At 35.8% G+C, this 20740-nt stretch overlaps 1 protein-coding gene across 6 annotated transcripts in view; it reads right to left on the bottom strand.

The window, feature by feature from the left end:
* The window catches only part of HECTD1 (HECT domain E3 ubiquitin protein ligase 1), a 64771-nt gene that overhangs the window by 9536 nt on the left and 34495 nt on the right, over nucleotides 1-20740 (bottom strand). For 2 of the 6 annotated variants that reach the window (XM_064512389.1, XM_064512391.1), the window contains exons 19-33: nucleotides 20088-20193; nucleotides 18901-19035; nucleotides 18677-18816; nucleotides 17834-18157; nucleotides 17268-17434; nucleotides 16903-17079; nucleotides 13285-14121; nucleotides 9926-10147; nucleotides 8003-8136; nucleotides 5957-6113; nucleotides 4950-5172; nucleotides 2263-2317; nucleotides 1841-2023; nucleotides 1280-1490; nucleotides 1114-1199 (exon numbers count right to left, since the gene is read on the bottom strand). In XM_064512389.1, coding sequence (XP_064368459.1) covers nucleotides 1114-1199; nucleotides 1280-1490; nucleotides 1841-2023; nucleotides 2263-2317; nucleotides 4950-5172; nucleotides 5957-6113; nucleotides 8003-8136; nucleotides 9926-10147; nucleotides 13285-14121; nucleotides 16903-17079; nucleotides 17268-17434; nucleotides 17834-18157; nucleotides 18677-18816; nucleotides 18901-19035; nucleotides 20088-20193 — 3157 coding nt within the window. The remainder of the gene's footprint in view (nucleotides 1-1113; nucleotides 1200-1279; nucleotides 1491-1840; nucleotides 2024-2262; nucleotides 2318-4949; nucleotides 5173-5956; nucleotides 6114-8002; nucleotides 8137-9925; nucleotides 10148-13284; nucleotides 14122-16902; nucleotides 17080-17267; nucleotides 17435-17833; nucleotides 18158-18676; nucleotides 18817-18900; nucleotides 19036-20087; nucleotides 20194-20740) is intronic. The other 4 variants (XM_064512392.1, XM_064512393.1, XM_064512394.1 and 1 more) reach the window with 3 other exon arrangements.

The following is a 20740-nucleotide window of genomic DNA, read 5'->3' as shown; positions in this document are numbered from 1 at the left end:
ACGGAAAATTATGGTTCTGTATGTGGAGCTTAGCTAACAACACAGTTTCAGATTTGTAACCACCTAAAATTCTACACAAATTTCTCAGTGTTTGTGCTAGATTATTAGTTCAATAAAATCTTAAATAAAATTATTATATTTTCTTTTAAAATTTGAGAGAAAAGCCCTGAATTTTCATTTCACCTTCTCCAGTTAAAATCACTGGAGGAGTCTGAGAGTAAACAAAGGTTAGGACTCCCCCCCACACACACACTTTTTTTTTTCCTTAATCTGTTGCATACTTTTCTGAAACTCTCAAGACTTTAAAATTTAGTTTGAATATATATTCATAAAGAATAAATTACAACTAGGAGACAGGAGATTCCAGGACTGTAGTAGTAATGTTTCATAACCACATTTCCTCTTTTGCTACAGATTGTAATGATATTTCTGTTTCCAACTGTGATTTTCAGTTTAGAATACCTGGAAGGTTTTGCTAGAGGATACGGAATTGTCGTTAATGAAAACGGAAAAATTTGCAATTCAGATGTCAAACTAACACGACATCTAGATGACATCTACAGATACCAATTCTAAACTCAAACTCACTTACACCAAAGCAACCACGTGGAAGCACGTCATCAAGCCCCTTCATTATTTTGTATCACCAGCTCAGCAGGGCACACACCAAAGTTTGCCTGAATTTCAAATATCAACTAAGATCTAGACACTGTCAAATACAAAGAGATATGCTTCTATTAAACTTGTGAGCACTCTCTCTAACCTGCAGAGGAGTTCACACCTGCTTATGCATTAAACATGTACACATAGCAAGACCTCTGTTGGAGAACGTGACTGATATATCTTAAAAATAACTGTCTCTATTAGCAGGAACAAATTTATTCTTCATAACCAAAATATCCAGTTCTATTACAACTTCTTTTTTCTTGGTATGTTTTTATTTGGACTACTCTATTTTTAGAAAATTTTCTCAACCAGAACAGGAGGAAATACATGTACTACACATAAGTATGAAACGATTCGAAAGTCAAAACAGCAAAAAAAGCCCTTAATTTCATATGATCTTTAAAACAATACTACATATATATTACTCATAATACATTAATGTAATACCTCAATCTGCTGCAGAATCTTTGTAGTAATTTTTTTGCTTGTGAATTCATCTGGTGGAAAGTTAAACTGAGGATGCTCATCTCCTTCTGAAAATATCAAGAAAAAGTTTTTACTTTATTTATTTTCGTTAAAACTTCAAAGGAGCTCCACTAGAAAACTTACAGACCTTCTTGAGAAGTCCGTGCTGTATAAGGATCACTGGCAACTATATACAAAATGCGAAGTAACTGCAGAACATCTTCCACTCCACATGAGTTCTGCCCACTTCCAGCTTTGGCCTGAGGTTGTTCCTTCGCCAAACTAAGGATATCAGAATTCTGAAGAGTAGAAATGGCTCCCTGGCTTAATCCAGATTTTGATCCATGTTCACAAAAATCCTGTTAAAAAAAAGTAAGAATGAAAACTGCATGCTGTTTTTAGAACTGTGCACTTTAATTTAGCCATTTGAAAAATGAGACTGGTTACTGAGTTTAACCTTAGAGTCTTAACACTTAATTCAGTTGCAGATGCTTTAAACTATGATTCAAATGCTTTTTAACATTACTGTATTTAACAAAAGACATTAAAAAAGAAAAGGAACAGCAAAGACTAAACTTGATACTGGAATGTGAACATACAGTTTCCTATCCACAAGTCATCCCCCTCCCTCCTCCACAAGAATTTTCAAAGCTGCAAAACAAAGCACACAGCCATTCCCAATAAAGAAAGTTTGTATGCAGACATATACCTTGTATGCTGCTATGAGCTGGGAACAATTTCTGTTTTTTCTAATGCTTTTATTAGTGCCAGTTAATTTCCAGTGGCGCAGGAAAGCTGAGTCTGCATTCTTCTGCAGGTAGGTTATCAAGTCATTCTTTGGTAATTCATCAGTGCCAAGATACTGTTCCACATGCTCTATTGACCAGCAACCCTACAACAGGAACAACCAAATGTTGGTTTTTCCTGATTGTAAAGTCGCAAAGGTTTCACATGCATTCTATACATTTTCTTTTTCTAAAGGAACATGCATTTATAAGTATATTGACTCATATCCTATAAATAACCAAAAACTGTTAGTTTTTTTTAATGCAGCATTTCAAAAACTGCAATGTGTTTTGCTTTTGTTTAAACAGCCATAAAAACATACACAAAGGTATAAAAAAATCTTACCATCTTTCCAGTTTCTTTCTCTTTATCAGAATCCTTCATTTCTCTGTACATGATTCTAAATATTAAAACAGTGAGTTAATATTTTATATTCATAGTACATCTCCTAAATATTGAAGTTATACTTTGAGTTGTTAGAACTGAATGACATTTAGGTAACAATGAGAAAGGTAGGTAACAAAAGAGAAATAGCAGCTGCTCTTTGCAGCAAAACATACAGGATTCTCTGATCCAGTAAAATTTGTTAACTCATGTTTAACTTGCATGATGTGGATATTTATCTTATAAAACATTTAATTTATGTTTCCTTACATGAAGCTTGAGTAATCAAATAAACTTCATTGTGCGAAGTTCCCAACCCGACTTCAGGATCTTCACAAGTGCATCAGCTCTTTGAAATTTTGAAATTCTGGGATAATTTATTTTGCATCAAGAGATATGCACATTTACAACTATTTTTGTAACGCCTTCTAACTAGAAGACAGAAGTTTTGTTACAGAATACAATTTTACACGTTATAGCACTCAGCATATCTGAGAAGGATGTAAGACAGCTTAGAAAATTGCCTTGTTTTCAGTTATGTTCATTCCCTAATACATCAGGAATTACATTGGTGTATTAAGCTGCAAGTTGTCCAGTCGGGTTTTGAGTACCTCCAAGGACGGAGGCTGCACAACCTTCCTGGGCAAGCTGTTCCAGTGTTCAACCACCCTTACAGTAACAAAAGCATTTATGTTCAAACGGAATTTCATATGTTTCGATTTGTGCCCGTTTCCTCTTGTCCTTTAACTAGGTACCACTAAGAAGAGTCTGGCTCAGTCGTCTTTACTCCCTTCCATCAGTTATTTATACACATTGCTAAGATTTCCCCTAAGCCTTCTCTTCTCTAGGCTAAACAGTCCCAGCTTTCTCAGCCTCTTCTTGTATGACAGATACTCCAAGCCCATAATCATCTTCATGGTTCTTCACTGCACTTGCAGTCCATGCAGTATGTCCATGTCTCCTGCACCAGGGAGGCCAGAACTGGACACAGCACTCTAGATGTGGACTCACCTGTGGTAAGTGGAGGGGAAGGATCACCCTCCTCAACCTGCTCACTGCATTCTCCCTAATGCAGCCAAGGGTGCTGTTGGCTTTCTTTGCCACAAGGGCACATTGCTGGCTTACGTTCAACTTGTTACCCACTAAGATCCCCAGGCCTTTTCTGCAAAGCTGCTCTCCAGCTATTTGGCCCCCAGGGTGTGCTGATGCATGGGGTTATTCCTGCCAAGGGGCAGGATTTTGCACTTCCTTTTGTTGAACTTCATGAGGTTCCTGTGTGCCTAGTTCTCCAGCCTGCCAAGGTCCCTCTGAACAGTGGCACAACCATCTGGTGTACGAACCACTCCTCTCAGCTTTGTATCATCTGCAAACCTTCTGAGGGTGCACTCTCTCCCATCGCCCAGATCGTTAATGAAAATATTAAATGGTACTGGTGTTAGTATTGACTCCTGGGGTATACCACTAGTGACTGGCCTCCAGGTGCACTTCAGGCTGCTGATCACAACACTTCAAGCCTAGCAGTTCAGCCAGTTTTCAGTCCATTTCACTGTCCATTTATCTAGTCCATCCTTCACCAGTTTGTCAATAAGGACGTAATGGGAGACAGCATCAAAAGCCTTGCTAAAGCCACAAAAAACATCCACTGCTCACTCCTGCTCTCCTCTCATCCATTGAGCTGGTCATCTCACCACAGAAGGCTATGAAGTTGGTCAGGAATGTTCTTCCCTTCATAAATCCATGCTGACTAACTCCCAATAACCTTCTTGTCTTTCATACATTAGAAAGCAGTTTCTAGGATTGCTTGCTCCATCACCTTTCCAGAGATCAAGGTAAAGCTGACCAGCCTGTAGTGCCCCAAATCGTTCTTACCCTTCTTGAAAACAGGGGTGATATTTACTTTCTTCCCATCCCCAGAAACCTTCTCCAGTCCCATGACCTTCCAGTCCCATGACCTTCCAAAGATAATAGAAAGTGGCCAGGTCCCTCAGCACCTACGGGTGCATCCCATCAGGTCCCATGCACTTATGCATGCCCAGTTTCTTTAAATGTTCCCTAACCTGTTATCCTTCACTTCCCTCACCAGATTCAACTCCAGATGGATTCTGGCTTTCCTAACCACATTCCTGCATGCTTACACAGTCTCTCTACATTGCCCCTAGGTAACCTGACCATGCTTCCACTTCTTGCATGCTTCCTTTTATATTTTGAGTTTTGTCAAGAGCATGTTCATTCATGCAGGCCTCCTGCTGCCTTTGCTTGACTTTCTGCACATCAGGACGGACTATTCTTGAGCTTGGAGTGGAAGATTCTTCAAAGTCAACCAGCTCTCCTGCAACTTTCTTCTCTCCAGGACCATAATCCCATGAGATTCTTGCAAGCAAATCCCTAAAGAGGCCAAATTCTGCTCTCTTGTGTCAGTTACTTTTGAAATATTATGAAACATTAGAGGTTATGACTTTTCTGTTTCAAAGTAATCACAGCTTTAAAACAAAAAACGACATCCTAACATAAGTGAAAAAAAAATTAATTCTAGAACTATTGCCTACAAAAGCAAAGGAAAAAAACGACATAACACTGTTTCGCATCTGTTTCTTAATCAGTCAGTTCCTAACACTGTTCTATACAAAATAATAAACTTGTGAGCTTACGTGTATGTTGGCTCCCAAATACGTCTAAGTTTGTCCGATTTCACATTACCATTACAGGAAAGCTGTAACAATTTCTGTACATAGTAAAATATTGTAGATCGAAAGTTTGTTAGGGGCAACTCTACTTCTCGAGTTGTTCCAAGACCCGAAACTTTCAAGGTAAGTGCTAAACGAGGTGAAGGCATGCACTCGACCTCTTCCAAAAGCTCTGAATGAGGTGTACCTATATGTGAAAAAACATTTGAGAAGCTGTTAATACAAAACATATAAAGCCTGACAAGCTGACTTAAACATTAATAAAATGACTCAAAAAGGAAGTGTAGACTTCCTACACATATGCTAAAAAGATGATAGAGAAGTGCTGTTATAATTCAGTATGTGATTAAAGCTAACATTTTTGAAATCCAATCCCTTTGTCTTGATAACATGCCGTTGTATTCTTCCCTTTATACACAGTATCTTTCTGTTGTATCAGCTCCTACCAGTTCACCAAAATCAACAATGGCTCATTTCCACATATGCCTCCATTATGTAATTATCTTCTGGAAGGAACAGTGAATGCACCTACACTGCTAAATAAGAGACCGCTCAGGAGCAAGATCAGATGCTAGGCAGATGGTCATGCAGACCACACAGTTGTTTTATTAGCTTTTCCCTCGCTTCTGCTTTGTACTGTTTCAACAAGCCCTCTCCAAAACAAAGCTATACTGGGATAGCTCAATACACGGATCATTCCCTGCAAGTGGAAATAGACACAGCAAGAAACCCACCACTAATCTGAGTTTTTAAATTCATGAACATGCTTATCTTCCACAGCATTTAATTTACTTTTCCTCAGACAATGCTTAGATCTACAGAGGCAGATTAAATTCTTATTCAAAGACAGAAAAGCTAGACAGCCACAAAAGCACATTGTACCAATGAACAGTGATAGGATCCCTAGACTCCAGTGCGCCATTAAGCATCCCAAAGCTAGACCAAATATCACAAATGTTTTGCGAGCATACCCGGTGGAGGGATTTCTAGGTCAGTTGTTTGTTGAACATTAGTTCGACCAGGTCTTGGGTCAAAAGCAGGAACCAAAGCAGAAAACTGCCTTTTCAATACATAATCATCATCCCATGTTCTTCTACGGCCTCCTTTGGTTTCATACTCTTCTTCTTCCTATCGAAAAAGATTTGGTTTTAGATTCTTCTACAAAGAACCACTTGATCAAAAATTTGAAATTTAGTTACGGAATACAGCAGTACTGTAAACTAAAGCTGACACTACAGATATCAAAGGTGGTGTGCAACAGTATTAATTCGAATTTACCGATAAAGCAGGAATCAAGAAAAATAAGCAAAACTGCTCACATACAGAAACCAGTACTACTGGGCTAACCTCAGAACAGGGGTCTTTACAAATTCTGGAAAGAATGAAACTTTCCATGAAGCACCAGAAAAATGCAGGGAAATACAAAATAGTGTAGACCAAACCATAAAACACTGGAATATCAGAAAGATTCAATTAATCAATGGTATCAAAATAAATGCATTTAACTTTTCTAAAACCAAGATTTTTTTAAAAAAAAATTATACATATAGTAAGATATGATGTACACATATTTCTCCAGAGATGAAATCAAATACCAAACTACTGGAACTATCATAGTGGGAAGAAACTTAATTTTCAATAAGCCTTAGAAAATACTTATGACCCATTTAGAACAGGCTTTTAACCTGTTCAAATCCTTGTTGAGAAGAATTATACAGTATGTCAGAAGGAACAGGACTGGAATCCATGACCAGAATAGTTTTCTTTTGCAGATCTGATTCCTGCTGTTCAATCTTAAGCAAAGATTAACGTACCATTTCTGCTTCTTCCCATGTACAACAACAGCAATTCCATTTAACGATTTCTGAAAAGTGACCCCTACAAACTGGATTCTTTTGCATCATAGCTCTGTTTATGCAGTAGCACATTTTTCCATTCCTAACAACTTTGTATCTTTGTGCAAAAGGTGAGATAAAGCAGTATTTAGTGATGTATTTGAGTTTCTACTCAAATACATAATCACAGTAGTTTAAAATGTCTAAAAACTTGGTTAAAATGCTTAAAATGTGTGCATTAGTCACAAGTAGTTCATAAAATTTCACAGAATATTTACATTAGTTATAGTAAAAAGCATTAAATTATCATTAGTGAAGTCTTATTTGTCCTCGTAAATCTTACAAAATGCATTTTGATCACTTTGATGGGCACAGAAGACCAAGCATTCATCATACCAGAACAACCAAATGAAAAGACACAAACTTTAGTAATAGGCAAGACCTGCACGGTCTGATTTGCCATTTTGTCTTGTTTAACCTTTTTTTTTTAAAGAGATATTTCATCTCACATACTTGCACAGGGTTAGAGTTAAACACATCCTGGAACTGAACCCCTACAAAATTCAGCAGCCTACCTGCAAAACTACTCCTTTCACCAGCACAGTTAACTAGTGATACATCATTTCTACTGTCTGTCAACTTGCTTCCAGGCTGCTTTTTAAGATGTTAGTTTTGGCCTACAAGGTCTGAGGGTCTGTTAGTATTCAGAAACACTTTTCTCCACATGAAATGTTGAAGGCAGTGCAATCATTTGAATTGGTACAAACAAAGGTCTGCCCTGCAAGCTGTAATATCTAGAGGGGCCTTGCAATTTAAAGTTCAGCACACCCACTTCAATGTGTAACATAACAGCTCTGTAAATACTCAGAAAATATGCAAGAACAGGGAAAAGGGACAAAGAAGTATATTCTAAAAGGTCTTCTTGGTAGGGATTCAATTTGGAGCTGCAGAGCAGTGCAACACGATTTTAACTCGGGCATTTCATTAAGAGTCTTAATGGGTAGGTACTTCAAACTTGCAGTCCTAAAACTAAATAGATTTCTTTTAATTAACAGAAAACATACAACTTGGAACCCATAGGAACCCATATTACCAAGAAAATATGTGGATTTTTCCTGTTCTCTATGCATCTGTTCACATAGATGATACCTTAATTAACTAAATTAAATGACTATACTGTACCATAACTTCCTCATATTCTTGGTCTTCTTGATTATCATCTTCATTTTCATCATCTTCTTCATCTGGTTCAGGTAGATCCTCATCATCATCTAACTCTGCCAATAGAGTACTAGCTCGGCAGCTATCAAGAAAATCTATATAAACGTACATATATTTACACGTAGGAGGGAGAAAAAAAAAGAGACAAGAATCACTCAGAGTAAAATTTTGAAAATTAAAAACAGGAGCATTGGGAAGACTGAAAAAACAAATCTCACTTAAAAAACAGCAGACAAAACTAAAACATTGCTGATGGTATAAAAAGATTAAAAGCTCTGATAAAAGTATACACGGACAAAAAATCCAGGGGTCTAGCTTAATAGCTTAACTAACAAAAGAAACACTGAACTTTACTATGATTAAGAGTAATCAGCAACCATTTTTCCATTTGCTTATAATCAAATATTTTATAATTTCACTTATTTTAAATGTACAAAAGAACATAAAAACTGCTACACAAATGTATACTGTGTGATTCTATGCTTAACTATTTTTTAAAAAGGGATACTGGTACATTTTCCACTAAGAATGTGTGACTTTAACCTCAAATTATAACATAAAAAACTTTTTAAAAATAAATATTTAATAGCAGCAGTTTAAAGGACAGAATTGCTAATGCATCTCTGTAAAAAAGCAGCTGCAGACTGATACACAATTCAATTTCACCCACCTAGTACTAAGATTCAAAAACTAAACAAAAAAACAGAGAAAGTGACAGCTGTTGAAGGTGGACTATGATAAGGATGAATCTTTATACTTTAACATTTTTTTTTTATACACATACAAAGTATATCTAACCCAAACACTATCTGAATTGCTGCCAAGGTCCCAACAGAAACTTTATGGATGACTCCCAAAACTATTGACCCAGCTGTTCATGATACATTTTAAGACTTGTCACCCAATCGAAATATAAAATGAGACTTAAAAATTAAAAGAATATATGGAAATGGCACATCCTGATTTCTTAATCAACCCCTCCAAAGGGCTTAATTCTAATGCCCATTGAAATTATTGGATTTTTTTTTTTTTACCCAATTTCCATGTGCTTTAAGATAGGAAACAAAACAGAACATGGTTTCTACTTGCTTTGCCCAAACAAATTTTAAAGAATTCAAGTATTTCTTCCTTCAGGAATATCCCACAATCCAATAATCTTTACATTAAAAAATATTTTCCCATATCTAGCCCAGGTTTTTCTTGACTTCATTTTATCAACTTAATTCTTAGATATTATCACTCAACTTAGACAACTAAAATCTTCTTTCCAGTATTCATATCCTCCAAACACCTATGGTCCTGCTGTCTAAATTTAACAGAGAGTGCCCATGTAACTCCGGATTTTGTTCCTTGGATCACATAATTCCATTCTCTGTGTCATTTTCATTTCTGTGTTCCAACTTGTCACAATCACTGTGGTATCGAGCTACCTGGAATCTCATATAGTACTTTAAGTGTATAATACGTCTAATGGCTAGTGCTTTTCAATCACGGAGTAATACAAGGTACCTCAGACTGAGCATGTAACATGCTAATATAATCCAAAAAACAGTTTGATTTTAAGTAGAGGCCCGTATACAAACTACAGTAGATACTAAACTCACTCAGTTAAGGACAACGAAGTGCCAGAAATAAACCATACCATAAATAATAAGCATATGGGATAGAAACTGCTGAACTACAAAGAACTAAAAACAAAGAAACACTACTATTTTAACATTATTTTACTTGAGTACTACCTTACAGAGCTAGCAATATATGAACAGCTCAACTTTCAAATACTTTTCAGAAAATAAAATACTACATGAAAAATCATAATGAAGGGAGAAAAGGAAAAATCATTCATGGGAGGTCTGCTTAAGTTCATTGAAAAATGAAACTTACCATATAAAGAATATTCTGCCTCCTGACCTGTATCGCTCTCACTAGATGTTGATGTTAGGCTAGTAGTTAGGGTATTACTAAGCGACTGACCAACAGATAAAACTGTAGTTGCTGTAGCTACATTGCTGCTGCTAGTAACACTGGATGTAGACATGGTCACTGTTGATGTGGTACCAGTTGTAGTCAGATTAGGAAAACTTTGGGCACCCATAAGAGGAGAAGCTATAGATAAAGATATGGTAAGATAAAATAAATGATTTGATGATTTGAAGAGTACAATTTACATGCATGAGTCCTGTGTTGAAAGTATATTTGGGCTTGAAAAATCATCAGATGTAATGTGTTATTTTACAATAAGGAATAACAGACTAAAGAGGAAGGAATTTCCTGTGCAGAAGTGCACACTGCAATCTATACACCCACTTTGGAGCATATTCCCTTGCATACATTTAAAGCAAATAATTTTATTAAATAAATCCCAGAATCCCACTGTAAATGTGAAATGACTTCATTTCATTTTGCTTAAAGAAGAAGCAACATGTGAAAGGTATTACTGGAATCTGTTAATTTAAGCTCAAAGCCTGTTTTATCTCTAACGTCAATATAATTTAAGCTATACAGGAAAAACAATTCAACTATAAATGAATTAAGAACATATTAGACAAATCTCAAACTGATGGCAATTGTGCATTTTTAGTTCTTAAAGTAACTCTGACTTGTTATCTTTCGCACAACTATTAGTGCATGTATTCATCATGGGCAAAAAGCTTGAGTTGGCAATACTGTGAAAAAAACATAACACCTTAATTATGTTGGATAGTATATATTAAATAATTTTCAAACTAAGCAAATAAAAAATAAGAAGTTACCTTACTACACATTCAAATAAATAAGATGAGTGAACAGCATTTCAACAACTGAAACAAATTAATTGTAAATTCAATAGGAAGAATTCCAGAAATGGTATAAGTTATATTTATGAACAATTGCACATTAGCATCCCAATCCTGGAAACAATTACTCACATTATTTTCAAATACAGGAAGTTAATCACATGTTCTCATGTGCATATTTGGAGGGGGGGAAAGTCAGCTATTCTTATATTTAATCCCTACATTCTTCAATCTGCTTTTTCTAAAATCTATCAAATGCAAATTTTGCAGTTATAAAAGCAAGCATTTTCATTATTGCAGCTTATGCAAACTGAGGCATTGCTTTAAAATATATATATATATTATATATATATATAAAATCAATAAACTGAATTTCAGAGTACTATTGCTGATTACAGCAAAGATTAATATACTTCAAGATGACTACAACACAAACCAAGCAATTTTCCCCCTAAGTAAGTTTGGTAATTTTTGGAGAAAAATAAATGTCTCTGCTTTTATTTTTGTTACTGTCTGTCAGAAGCTTTTTTTTCTTTAAGAACTTAAATGATAAATAAAAATAGAAAAATGCAAAAACTGGCAAAGGTGATCTATGCAAACACTTGAAATTGCTTCCACATGCAGGAAGCAAGAGGGTGACATTTAAATTTAGGGGTGTTACGTAAGCCATATGCTCATCTCCAAGAACAAGAAAGCATGGAAGATTTCTGATCCAAAGGGTTTTTTTTCCTCCCCAATTGTTTAAGAACTTGAAAGTTCTAAGTTCAAAAGCCTGAAAGTAAGTTGTTCAGTATACACATCTTCCATCCACTTCTACTAGCTAATAACAGTGAACTCTCTACTGGTATAATAAAGAGAAAAAGAAAAAACCATTAAATATCAGCATTTCATTTGCACAGCTCTCAAGATTTTAAATGCAATCACTACAGCAAATCTGAAGAGACTCATATCATTAACCATGATTTCAGGTATTTTTTTCTGGACAGGACAATTTTTTTTTCTTTCTAAAAGAAAATACAAGCTTTTTACAATGCACTAAGATAACTGGCAAAATTGCTCAAATTTAGTCTCTCATCTCTTTTTGAGGCATGAGTTAGCATTTATGTTTTCTTTTTGTATAAAATGTATCAAATAAAATAATTCCTACAAGAGGAATAATTTTAAAAGTATCAAAACATTTTAGTATTAATAACATGGTAAATAATATTTATTTCCAACTTTATCACTGCATGGTATCAAATATGCATGAAAGCTGTTAAACATTCTGTTAAATCATCTTAAACATTCTTCAAAGCTTCTCTCTTTCTCTCCCCAACATAAAACAACTTCAGGATTACCGGCACTGAATATCTGCCTAAAAGGACCAATTAATGGAAAACTTCCCTTGGTTACCTTACTAATATTTTTAATCCAGGCTGCAAGCATTCCCGCCCTCCGAGGTGTCACAACATGAACGTAAGAATACATAGGAAAGAGCTCCCCAATATAAAAGAAAAAAACCCCTACCATCACTAAAAAAGACCCAAAATTAAGAGTGCTAAAATCAAACATTTTTAAATAAGAAAATGTGAAAAAAAAAAACCAACATAAAAGTCTAATAAGAATTTGAGTGCTTCTTTCCAGATAATTTCATTCTTCCTAACCTACCTGCCTCATGCAAGGCAGCTCTCCACTTTAAGTACTACCCCCAAACACTATGGAAAACATACACAGTTAGCTGACGTGCTAACTCCGAAAGGAGGGCTCCGAAAGCTCAGCAGATCGAGCTCACTCGCAACAAGCAGGTTACCTTACCTGCTAGGACCTTAATTCTCACGTACAATTTGAAGACGTGCAAAAGGTAAAGCATGTACACAAACCCATTTAAACCAGTGTCAGCTACAAGCTTCCTTAAAGTTACCATGCCTGAGCAGTTTGCCCAATTTGAGAGTACATTTAGTTAAACATACCGTATGAATTCACTAAAAATTTCATCATACCGCAGTTTATTTTTCCTTTTTACTGTGTCATTCGTTCCCAAGCTTAGACAGAGAATTCACAGTGCGCAGAAAATTCCTTCTCCCAGGAAAAGGAAGAAATAGCAAAAACCAGACAGATACAAGGTGAGCGTATCAAATCTACACAGAACAGATCAGAGGAGTATCCCACATTAGCTACTGTGGCTGGTCTCCCAGCCCCTTGAACTACACCATACTATCACTCTTCCTAAGCATGTAACAGACATCAAAATCAATTTCTTTCCTATCTGGCAAGAACCACAGTATAATTTGGCATCACAAAAAGGAAAGGCAACATAAAGCTTTCCCGTTACAATGAACTCTTCATGAGGTTTGTAAGTATACACAAGATAACGGCTGCTGCAGATTTATTTCCCTATGAGGACAACAGATCCCAAGCTTCTTTAAGTCTAACAAAAGCCAAAGAAACAACAAAAGCTTCAACCAAAAATAAGTATAGCTTACTTACTTGCACTACTCATGACATTCCTTCCCAAAGTATTAGTATTGTTATCACTGCTACTTCGGCTTAAATTCATGTTGTTGGTAGCATTGGTACGGGCAATGTTTGCTACTCTTCGTACAAAAGACTCCAGGCTCGAAGTTTCTCGAGACGACAAGTTAGGGACACTTGCACTGGAGCTCATGGGCGCCCCAGCAGCCAATAAAGAACTCACTGAAAGTCTGTTACTTGCTGAAGAGCTTAATGGTCGTTGGGAAGCCGCTTCTTTATTAGTCAGTTCAGAAACTGAACTAACATCAGGAGAGCTCACACTAACAATTCCCATGGATATAGCACTAGACTCCCCAGCTGTACGTATTGAATTATCAGGACCTAATTTCCTTTCTGCATTTTCATTTCCCATGTCCGCTGTTAAGGTGCTGGTGCTCGCACTGGAAGATGACCCTACTTCAGCCTGAGGCACGCTATCAGCGGAAGACAGAACAACAATTGGTTCATGGACGTCATTGCCTGAAACTATATTTTGCTCCATTACACTTTCTGATCTCCGCTCCATTTTGGTCGAACCCATGCTGATGTCGCTGCTACTGGCCACGCTACACACAGAACTGCTGCTTCCTTTTCTACTTGAGGAGCCTGCAGCAGCAGTCGTCTTGTCTGGACAGTTGTTTTTCACCAAGCTGCTCCATGACTGCGTTGTGCCTGAAACAGTGGATGAAACAGGTTTGGGTGATGCCGCTGAATCAGGGTCGTACCCTGGTGCAAGCTTGAGGTCAAATTTTCCTTCTGCGCCCATACGGTAAGAGTTAGAGCCACCAGCATCCCAGGTGACATCAATCCAGCCTGGAAAGGGACAGGAGTTTGTGAGATCCAGCAGAAAGCAGACAGGAGCGTGTCAGACAGTAGCTCCACAATATGGGATCAGCTTCTCATAAGGGCTGCATCTCTGAATTAATAAAATCACTAAATAGTCCTTAATGCCAATTAAAATGGAAGAGTCTCCAATCTAAACAAATTGGCATTTTAAGATGTTGTTAAAATTAACGTGACAAGCATGTGCCATGAATGCTCAGCTTCAGGGTCAGAGAATCCAGCCAAAAAAAAAAGTTTGCTCCAGGAGGGAGCCTGGCATACTAGGATCTCTCAAAATGTTAAGATGATTAGACTCTGTAATATCAGAAACGTATATTAAAACGTATCATCATAATTTTATTAATCTCTGTCAAGAAACTACAATTCCTTCACAGACATTATTTAATGTTTTTCTTTGTTGGATTCTTAGTTGGATGCTTATATATGATCATATCTACACTACAGAACGCATTTTATGAAATTGGTTAGTTTGGGATTTTTCATTTTTGTAGTTTAACATGAAAGAATGAGTTTACTGATACTCAGCTTTTTCAGTAATTTACAGACTCAACCAAGCATTTCTTATTTATATGAAAAATCTTAAGGCAGTCAAGCAAGGACTACTTAAAGTAAGATTTCAGGGTTGCAAAAAGAATATGTTTCATAGAATGTTAGAATGTTATGCTGGGATCAAAAAAGCATTGGAAAGAGATGCTACTCCTCAATTCCTTTATTAAATGATGAATTAAAGTACCAGTATTTTGTAACCATTCAAGGTAATAATGTTACAATGATGAGGCTAACATGTGAAATTTAATTAACTAGGACAGAAATAGGGGCAGTGTTATTTATTTTTTCTCATTGAAATATCTAGCACAACTTCAGAGTCATCTAAAAAAATTTCTTCTAGTACTTTTACTGTATGTTAATTATAACGAAACTTGGTATGATTACTTCAACTGATACACATTTTCTTTAAAAACAAAATCCCTTAGTCATCTTCTATAACCTCTGACAAAATCCAAATGAGATGCCAGGTCCAGATGCACACAGGTATTTTCTTTAACATAACAGATGGGAGCTAATTTGAAATAAAAAATGATTTTAGCACAGTCAGGTGCCTTTTAACCTTGTAACTATCACAAAATCATCACTTTTTAGACCAAAACAGAAAATCACAGGCGATTTTCTATTTAAAAATATCACTCTGGAAGAAAAGCATTTAAAAACTGGATAAAATTTTCAGATATAATAAGTAGGCATCTCATCCCCACATAAGCAGGCTCAGATCATATTATTCTTGTATGTTTTTATTCCATCTTCATGTACTAGATCTGAATAGCATCATGTCACTAAACAGTGGAACTCTGAAGGGCGAAGTTGTGAAACAAAGCTGAATTTTTGCCTTAATTGTATTTGCCTTTCTTATCAAACACAAAAAGAGAAAGGTAAGTTCCATACCACAGTTAAAGAGTATGATTTTTTCCCCTTTATGAGTATCTGGACAGAGTATTTTGAAAAAGCATAACCAAACTACTGTTCCTGTTTCGTGCAGTTCCTTTTCCTAAAATATTAATTACAAACATTTTAAAGCATGCACAATCTTTTAATATATATTATGTACTTGGAGTCTTGTTGTTGCATCATGTTCTACATTATGCCCCAAAAGCAACTCAAGATTTGTCTAAGCTTGTGAGTAATCACAAAAAAGTGGGATACTATTTTTCAATGCTCTATTCATTAGACAACTGTGGTAGGAATAAGAATCTGACAGTGTAATTTTTTTGCAGTCTGGCATCGTCATTTGATACAGGAACCTAAACTTCACCTCTTATTAAATGGAAAAGTTGTAATGAAATAGAGGAATGAAAAAACTGATTTAGTACAATAATACTCGCCAACAATAGTTTAAGTCTTACAAGTGAGAATATGGCTATGGATACTGTTGCATCTCATAAGAGCAAATACACTGATGATGGGGCAATTCCCTACAAGCTATAATGAATAGCTTCAAAAAGAAAAAGATTCAAGCAAGTATAAAAATGTTTTGAAGACATTGTACTTCAGACATTTCTCTATGTTAGAGATCTGACAACTCAACAAACAAGAAGAAACGTAAAAATCTGGCTAAGAGCGAACCTAGAAGTTACTGAAGATGCTTCAGAAACAAGGTGTCTTATATACCCAGAAAAAGGTGAGGAATGTGGTGGCATCCGGGAGCATGCTCAACTGACAAAATTATCACCCCTTCTGAAGCCTCTTCAGAATCCTGGCCTCCTGAGCACTGACCTCCTTGGCTACTACTTTTTACGTTTTTTATTAACAACCTGATCCCAATAAAGCTAGCAAGGTAGAAAAGGTAAAGGTCAAAACAAAAGACAAGAAAAATGTTGCAAATGCTAAGCTAGAAGAAAAGAAGAAAAGTAATTTGAGATTTTGCAGGCACAAAGCTTAATCAGTTGGTTTGCATCACTCAACTTTGCATAATTTCTTTGTAACAAATGTCTAAAAAACAATTTGGTGTTTTAATTAAGGAAAGCTCTAAAAATAATTTTCATTTCCAACAAGAAAGTATTCCTTTCATGCATTAAAACAGAATTTCACAAACGGACTGCAACAGTTACAAAACTATTCCCCAAAATATTTAAAATTCTATCAACCACTTCAAAACACTACAAAGAAAATACTGTTACCAAATCCACATTCAAAATGCAATAAAACATGAAATAATCACACTACATCTATTAGCAAATTCAGGTAATTTTTGCTCACCATTATGCAATTCTCCTGTAACAGTGCCTTCACCCTGTGGGCTTCCATCCTGATCTCGCCATTTCCAATCAATTCCTCTGATTACACGGGCTCCTGGAACCATGTACTTCAAAACCTGAGAACGAACTAGGCGTCGCTGCCTTCGCAGATTAGCTTCAGCTTCTTTAGCAGCTTTTCCTAAAAGAAACATAAGCTGAAATGAAAAGACTGAAAAATAACGGGATACTGAATGGGGAATAATTTTGAACTTAAGCTTTTAAGCAGGTTTCATTGCAAAGTTGAATGTTTTCTCACATTGAGTTTCATATTGCATGTTCATTAGTGCTCTCAGACAACAATGGGGGTGTATGCATTCTGTTTCTTACCTAGCTGATCTTCGCATACTCCATTCACAGTGCCATAAAGTTCAAATCCAGACAGGGAGAGGTAGTGCGTTTGCCCGCTGGCATTCTTTCCCATCTGTTTTATTCTAATGTGTCGCCAACCTTGTTTCTCATCCTTTGGAGGATCTAAAGGCCATGTTGCTGTAGACCTTTGAATTAAGTGGAGGTGGTGGGGTAGAGAGACACAGAAAAAAGTTTAGTACTGACACTGATCGTCTATGCATTAAATCAGAAAACTGCTAAAAACATAAGAAATAAAACCTAATAGCTTTAAAACAAGCTCTGGATGAGTGCTGGTGTTACTATTTTCTCCAAAACAACCCAAAAGCAAATTAACAATGGCATTTGTGTTTTTTCCATCATTATGTGACCCAAACAGAGAGCTTATAGATCACTTATTTCCAGCTCATCCTTAATAATTTAGGTCACCTATCATTCCTTTATGCAGTTGTGTACTATACCTATTGTACACATTACATTAGTCTACATCCCAGTATCTTTTTAATTGAGTTCATTTTTATAAAAGCTGGTAAGATACATTAACATACCCTGGTTCGTTGAGACTACAGTCATCAACATGAGTATACAAAGTAGTCCAGTTCTGGCCATCCTTAGATACCTGGAAAACCCAGTTTCTGAGAGCAGATCTTCCATAGCCTCGAGCATGGCGTAACGTATAAGCTGATGGTATAACCCAAAGGCCAAGATCTATGGCAAACCAAGCATTCTTGTCATCGTTAGTATGACAATTGAGAGCTGAACTGTCACGGCTTAGGATGTCTTCTAAACGGCCATAAGGCAGATTTCTTCCTTCCGAGGATGTAACCACTACTAACCCATAGGCTGCTGGATTTACCCACTCATATGCAGTTCTATATTAAAAAGAGAAACGTACTGTTCAGTTATTACTTACATTAAAAAATAGGTATCAGTAACATTTGACAGTTTAAGTTGTAGATTACAGCAGAGTTTATTACCAACCAGAATAATTAAGATCATCTTATATAATTAGACAACTTCATTAGAGATGATCCAAAAATGTCACTTTACTATAGTGGTTAAAAAGCCAAAAAAAATCCAGCCAGCCAACCAAAAAAACCCAACCAAATGGGGGAAAAACAACAACAATACACCCCCTGCAACCATCCCATTCCCTACCCCTTGATTTCTTAGGTAAGCATACAGAGATTCACATTTTTCTATTAGTCAAGTAGAGCAAAAAGAAATGTAATTCTACGGATCAATAGTAAAACCAAAGATATTTTCCATTCCTGGCAAAAAAAGAAAACCCACAGCACAGACTTCATTTCATATTGAGTTTTCATTTTTTCTTATAGATCACCATTTATTTTATTTGACTTCAAAATATTTTGATCTTTGAGGAAACTCACTTTGCATTTGTCCCAATCCAATAAATAATTCCATTTTCATCAAAATCATGTTGATGCCTGAATACAAATGTTTGGCCTTCACGTAGCTTTCGTACAAAAACAAATGAAGCCCTATCAAAGTCGTACCATTGCTTTGCTACCTAAATGAAAAGAAAACAAATGAAATATTACAGAGGCAGAATGCAACTATTCTGTGTGAACTGTGTGCACAGCAGGGTGCTCACCATTTTCAGGAGATACTGTTCTAGAGATTCGACAGTTGCCAATGGTTCCATCTTTAGCATTCTACCGGTTCGATCTATTAAAGATGTCTCCCCAGAAGCACGTTCCAAACGAAACCGCAGACGTCTTGTTAATATCTAAAAGAATAGCTAAGCATTAATACAGGCTTTTTTTGTTCCAAGTTTGGCAATTTTAAGAAAAGCAAGATGGTTCACTATAACACTTAGTGGTGTATTAAATATATTTTTATTGAGCAACTGAAGCCAATAATGGATTGAAAATAAAATTTTCTTATTTAATTGAACAATGCAGACAGTGTATTTTAATTTAATGCTTTAATTATTCCCTAGTGCTCCATTTTTTAAAATAACCTAACAATTCTTTAATAAGAAAAAGTATAAATCAACAACATATTTAAGCGAATATTTGCTGACACTTTTGATGTCTTTTCATAGCTTTTTTTCTTAAGTCTTACAGATTAACAACTAAAATAATATAAAACTTGAAAATATTTTTTAAAAATATTCGATAGCAGTGTTAATATTACTTCCTGCAACTATTTTCCGATGATGAATAGCAAAACAGAAATATTTGCACTTCAATGTCATCTTACATAAACCTGAGGTGTGCTTTCAAATATGAAAAAACTTCACACAAGCTGAACAAAAGCAGAAAATAAGATTTTTAGCTAAACTGCAGCTTTCCATTGTTAGAAGCTGCTAATCCTACAACTATCATGTGTTACCAAATACATAGTCTCAGCGGTGATGCTTTCAACCATCAGAGCCCATCCCAAGTCATCACAAATAAACATGTCTTATCTTCACCAAAGTGATTGCTTTTGGATGCAGTTACATTCTAGTAGTAAGGATACTTATACAGTGAGTATATCTCTAAATGGAAAGGAGAATACTTGAGGACAAGAGAAAGAACAAAAGCGTCTCTTCAACCAGCATTTTCATTTTATAGTATAAAAGTAAATGACAGTACAGGAACAAGTGAACATTTAGGTTAGGTGCGGGGCAGACTGAAGAACAACAGGACTAGGCAGCATTTTCCTCCAATTCCATCCACCTTTCAGGAATACATCTCACAGAGATTTAGCATATGTCATTTTCCCTGAAATTCATACAAAACATTCAGCTGCATAAATATTCAGTATCATACATTATTATCACTTTATATTTACCTGAAGATTATATGTAGAGCCTGGTGTATCATACAAATGGAGAGGTAGGCGTTCAATAGATTCTAACACTGCTATCAGTTTCCGAATTAATGCAACTGCTGGACGACTGTGAAAGTGAATAGTTATTATGTTACCACAAAGTAAGGAAAAAAGACACTACACTGTCTTAGAGAATAGTACTGGGTTTTTTTGTTTGTTTTTTAATTGAGAAGACTGAGTTAACTCAAATTATTAACACTCCTTCGCATTTGGTTCATTTCTGTTTTCCTCAGTATATTTACAACTTTTTTAATTATTATTATTAAAGGAATCGTATTAATCCAGATAATTTAGTTCATTCACCTTAAAAAAAAAAAAAGTTATAGCAAATACCTCAGCTGCTGTTTCTACTGGTGTGATTTGAGTTGTCTATCTCTGACTTCTAGTCACATGCTTATAACACAGCAAGAAAAATATTGATCTGCACATGGTAAGTGATAAACAATCGCCTTTATCTCTGTCCGCACGCATACACACAATATGGTTGACTATTACAGATCAATAATTACATAATATTTTTAATTGCTAATTCAGTAACAGATACTGTCTTTTAAGGCCAATTTTCTATTTCATCAGAGAAAGACTGAAACCAAAAAGGGAAGAACTATTCCTTT

The sequence above is a fragment of the Dromaius novaehollandiae genome, chromosome 5 (assembly GCF_036370855.1).
Source record: "Dromaius novaehollandiae isolate bDroNov1 chromosome 5, bDroNov1.hap1, whole genome shotgun sequence".
Lineage (NCBI taxonomy): Eukaryota > Metazoa > Chordata > Aves > Casuariiformes > Dromaiidae > Dromaius > Dromaius novaehollandiae.
This window is presented reverse-complemented; position numbering and strand designations above follow the sequence as displayed.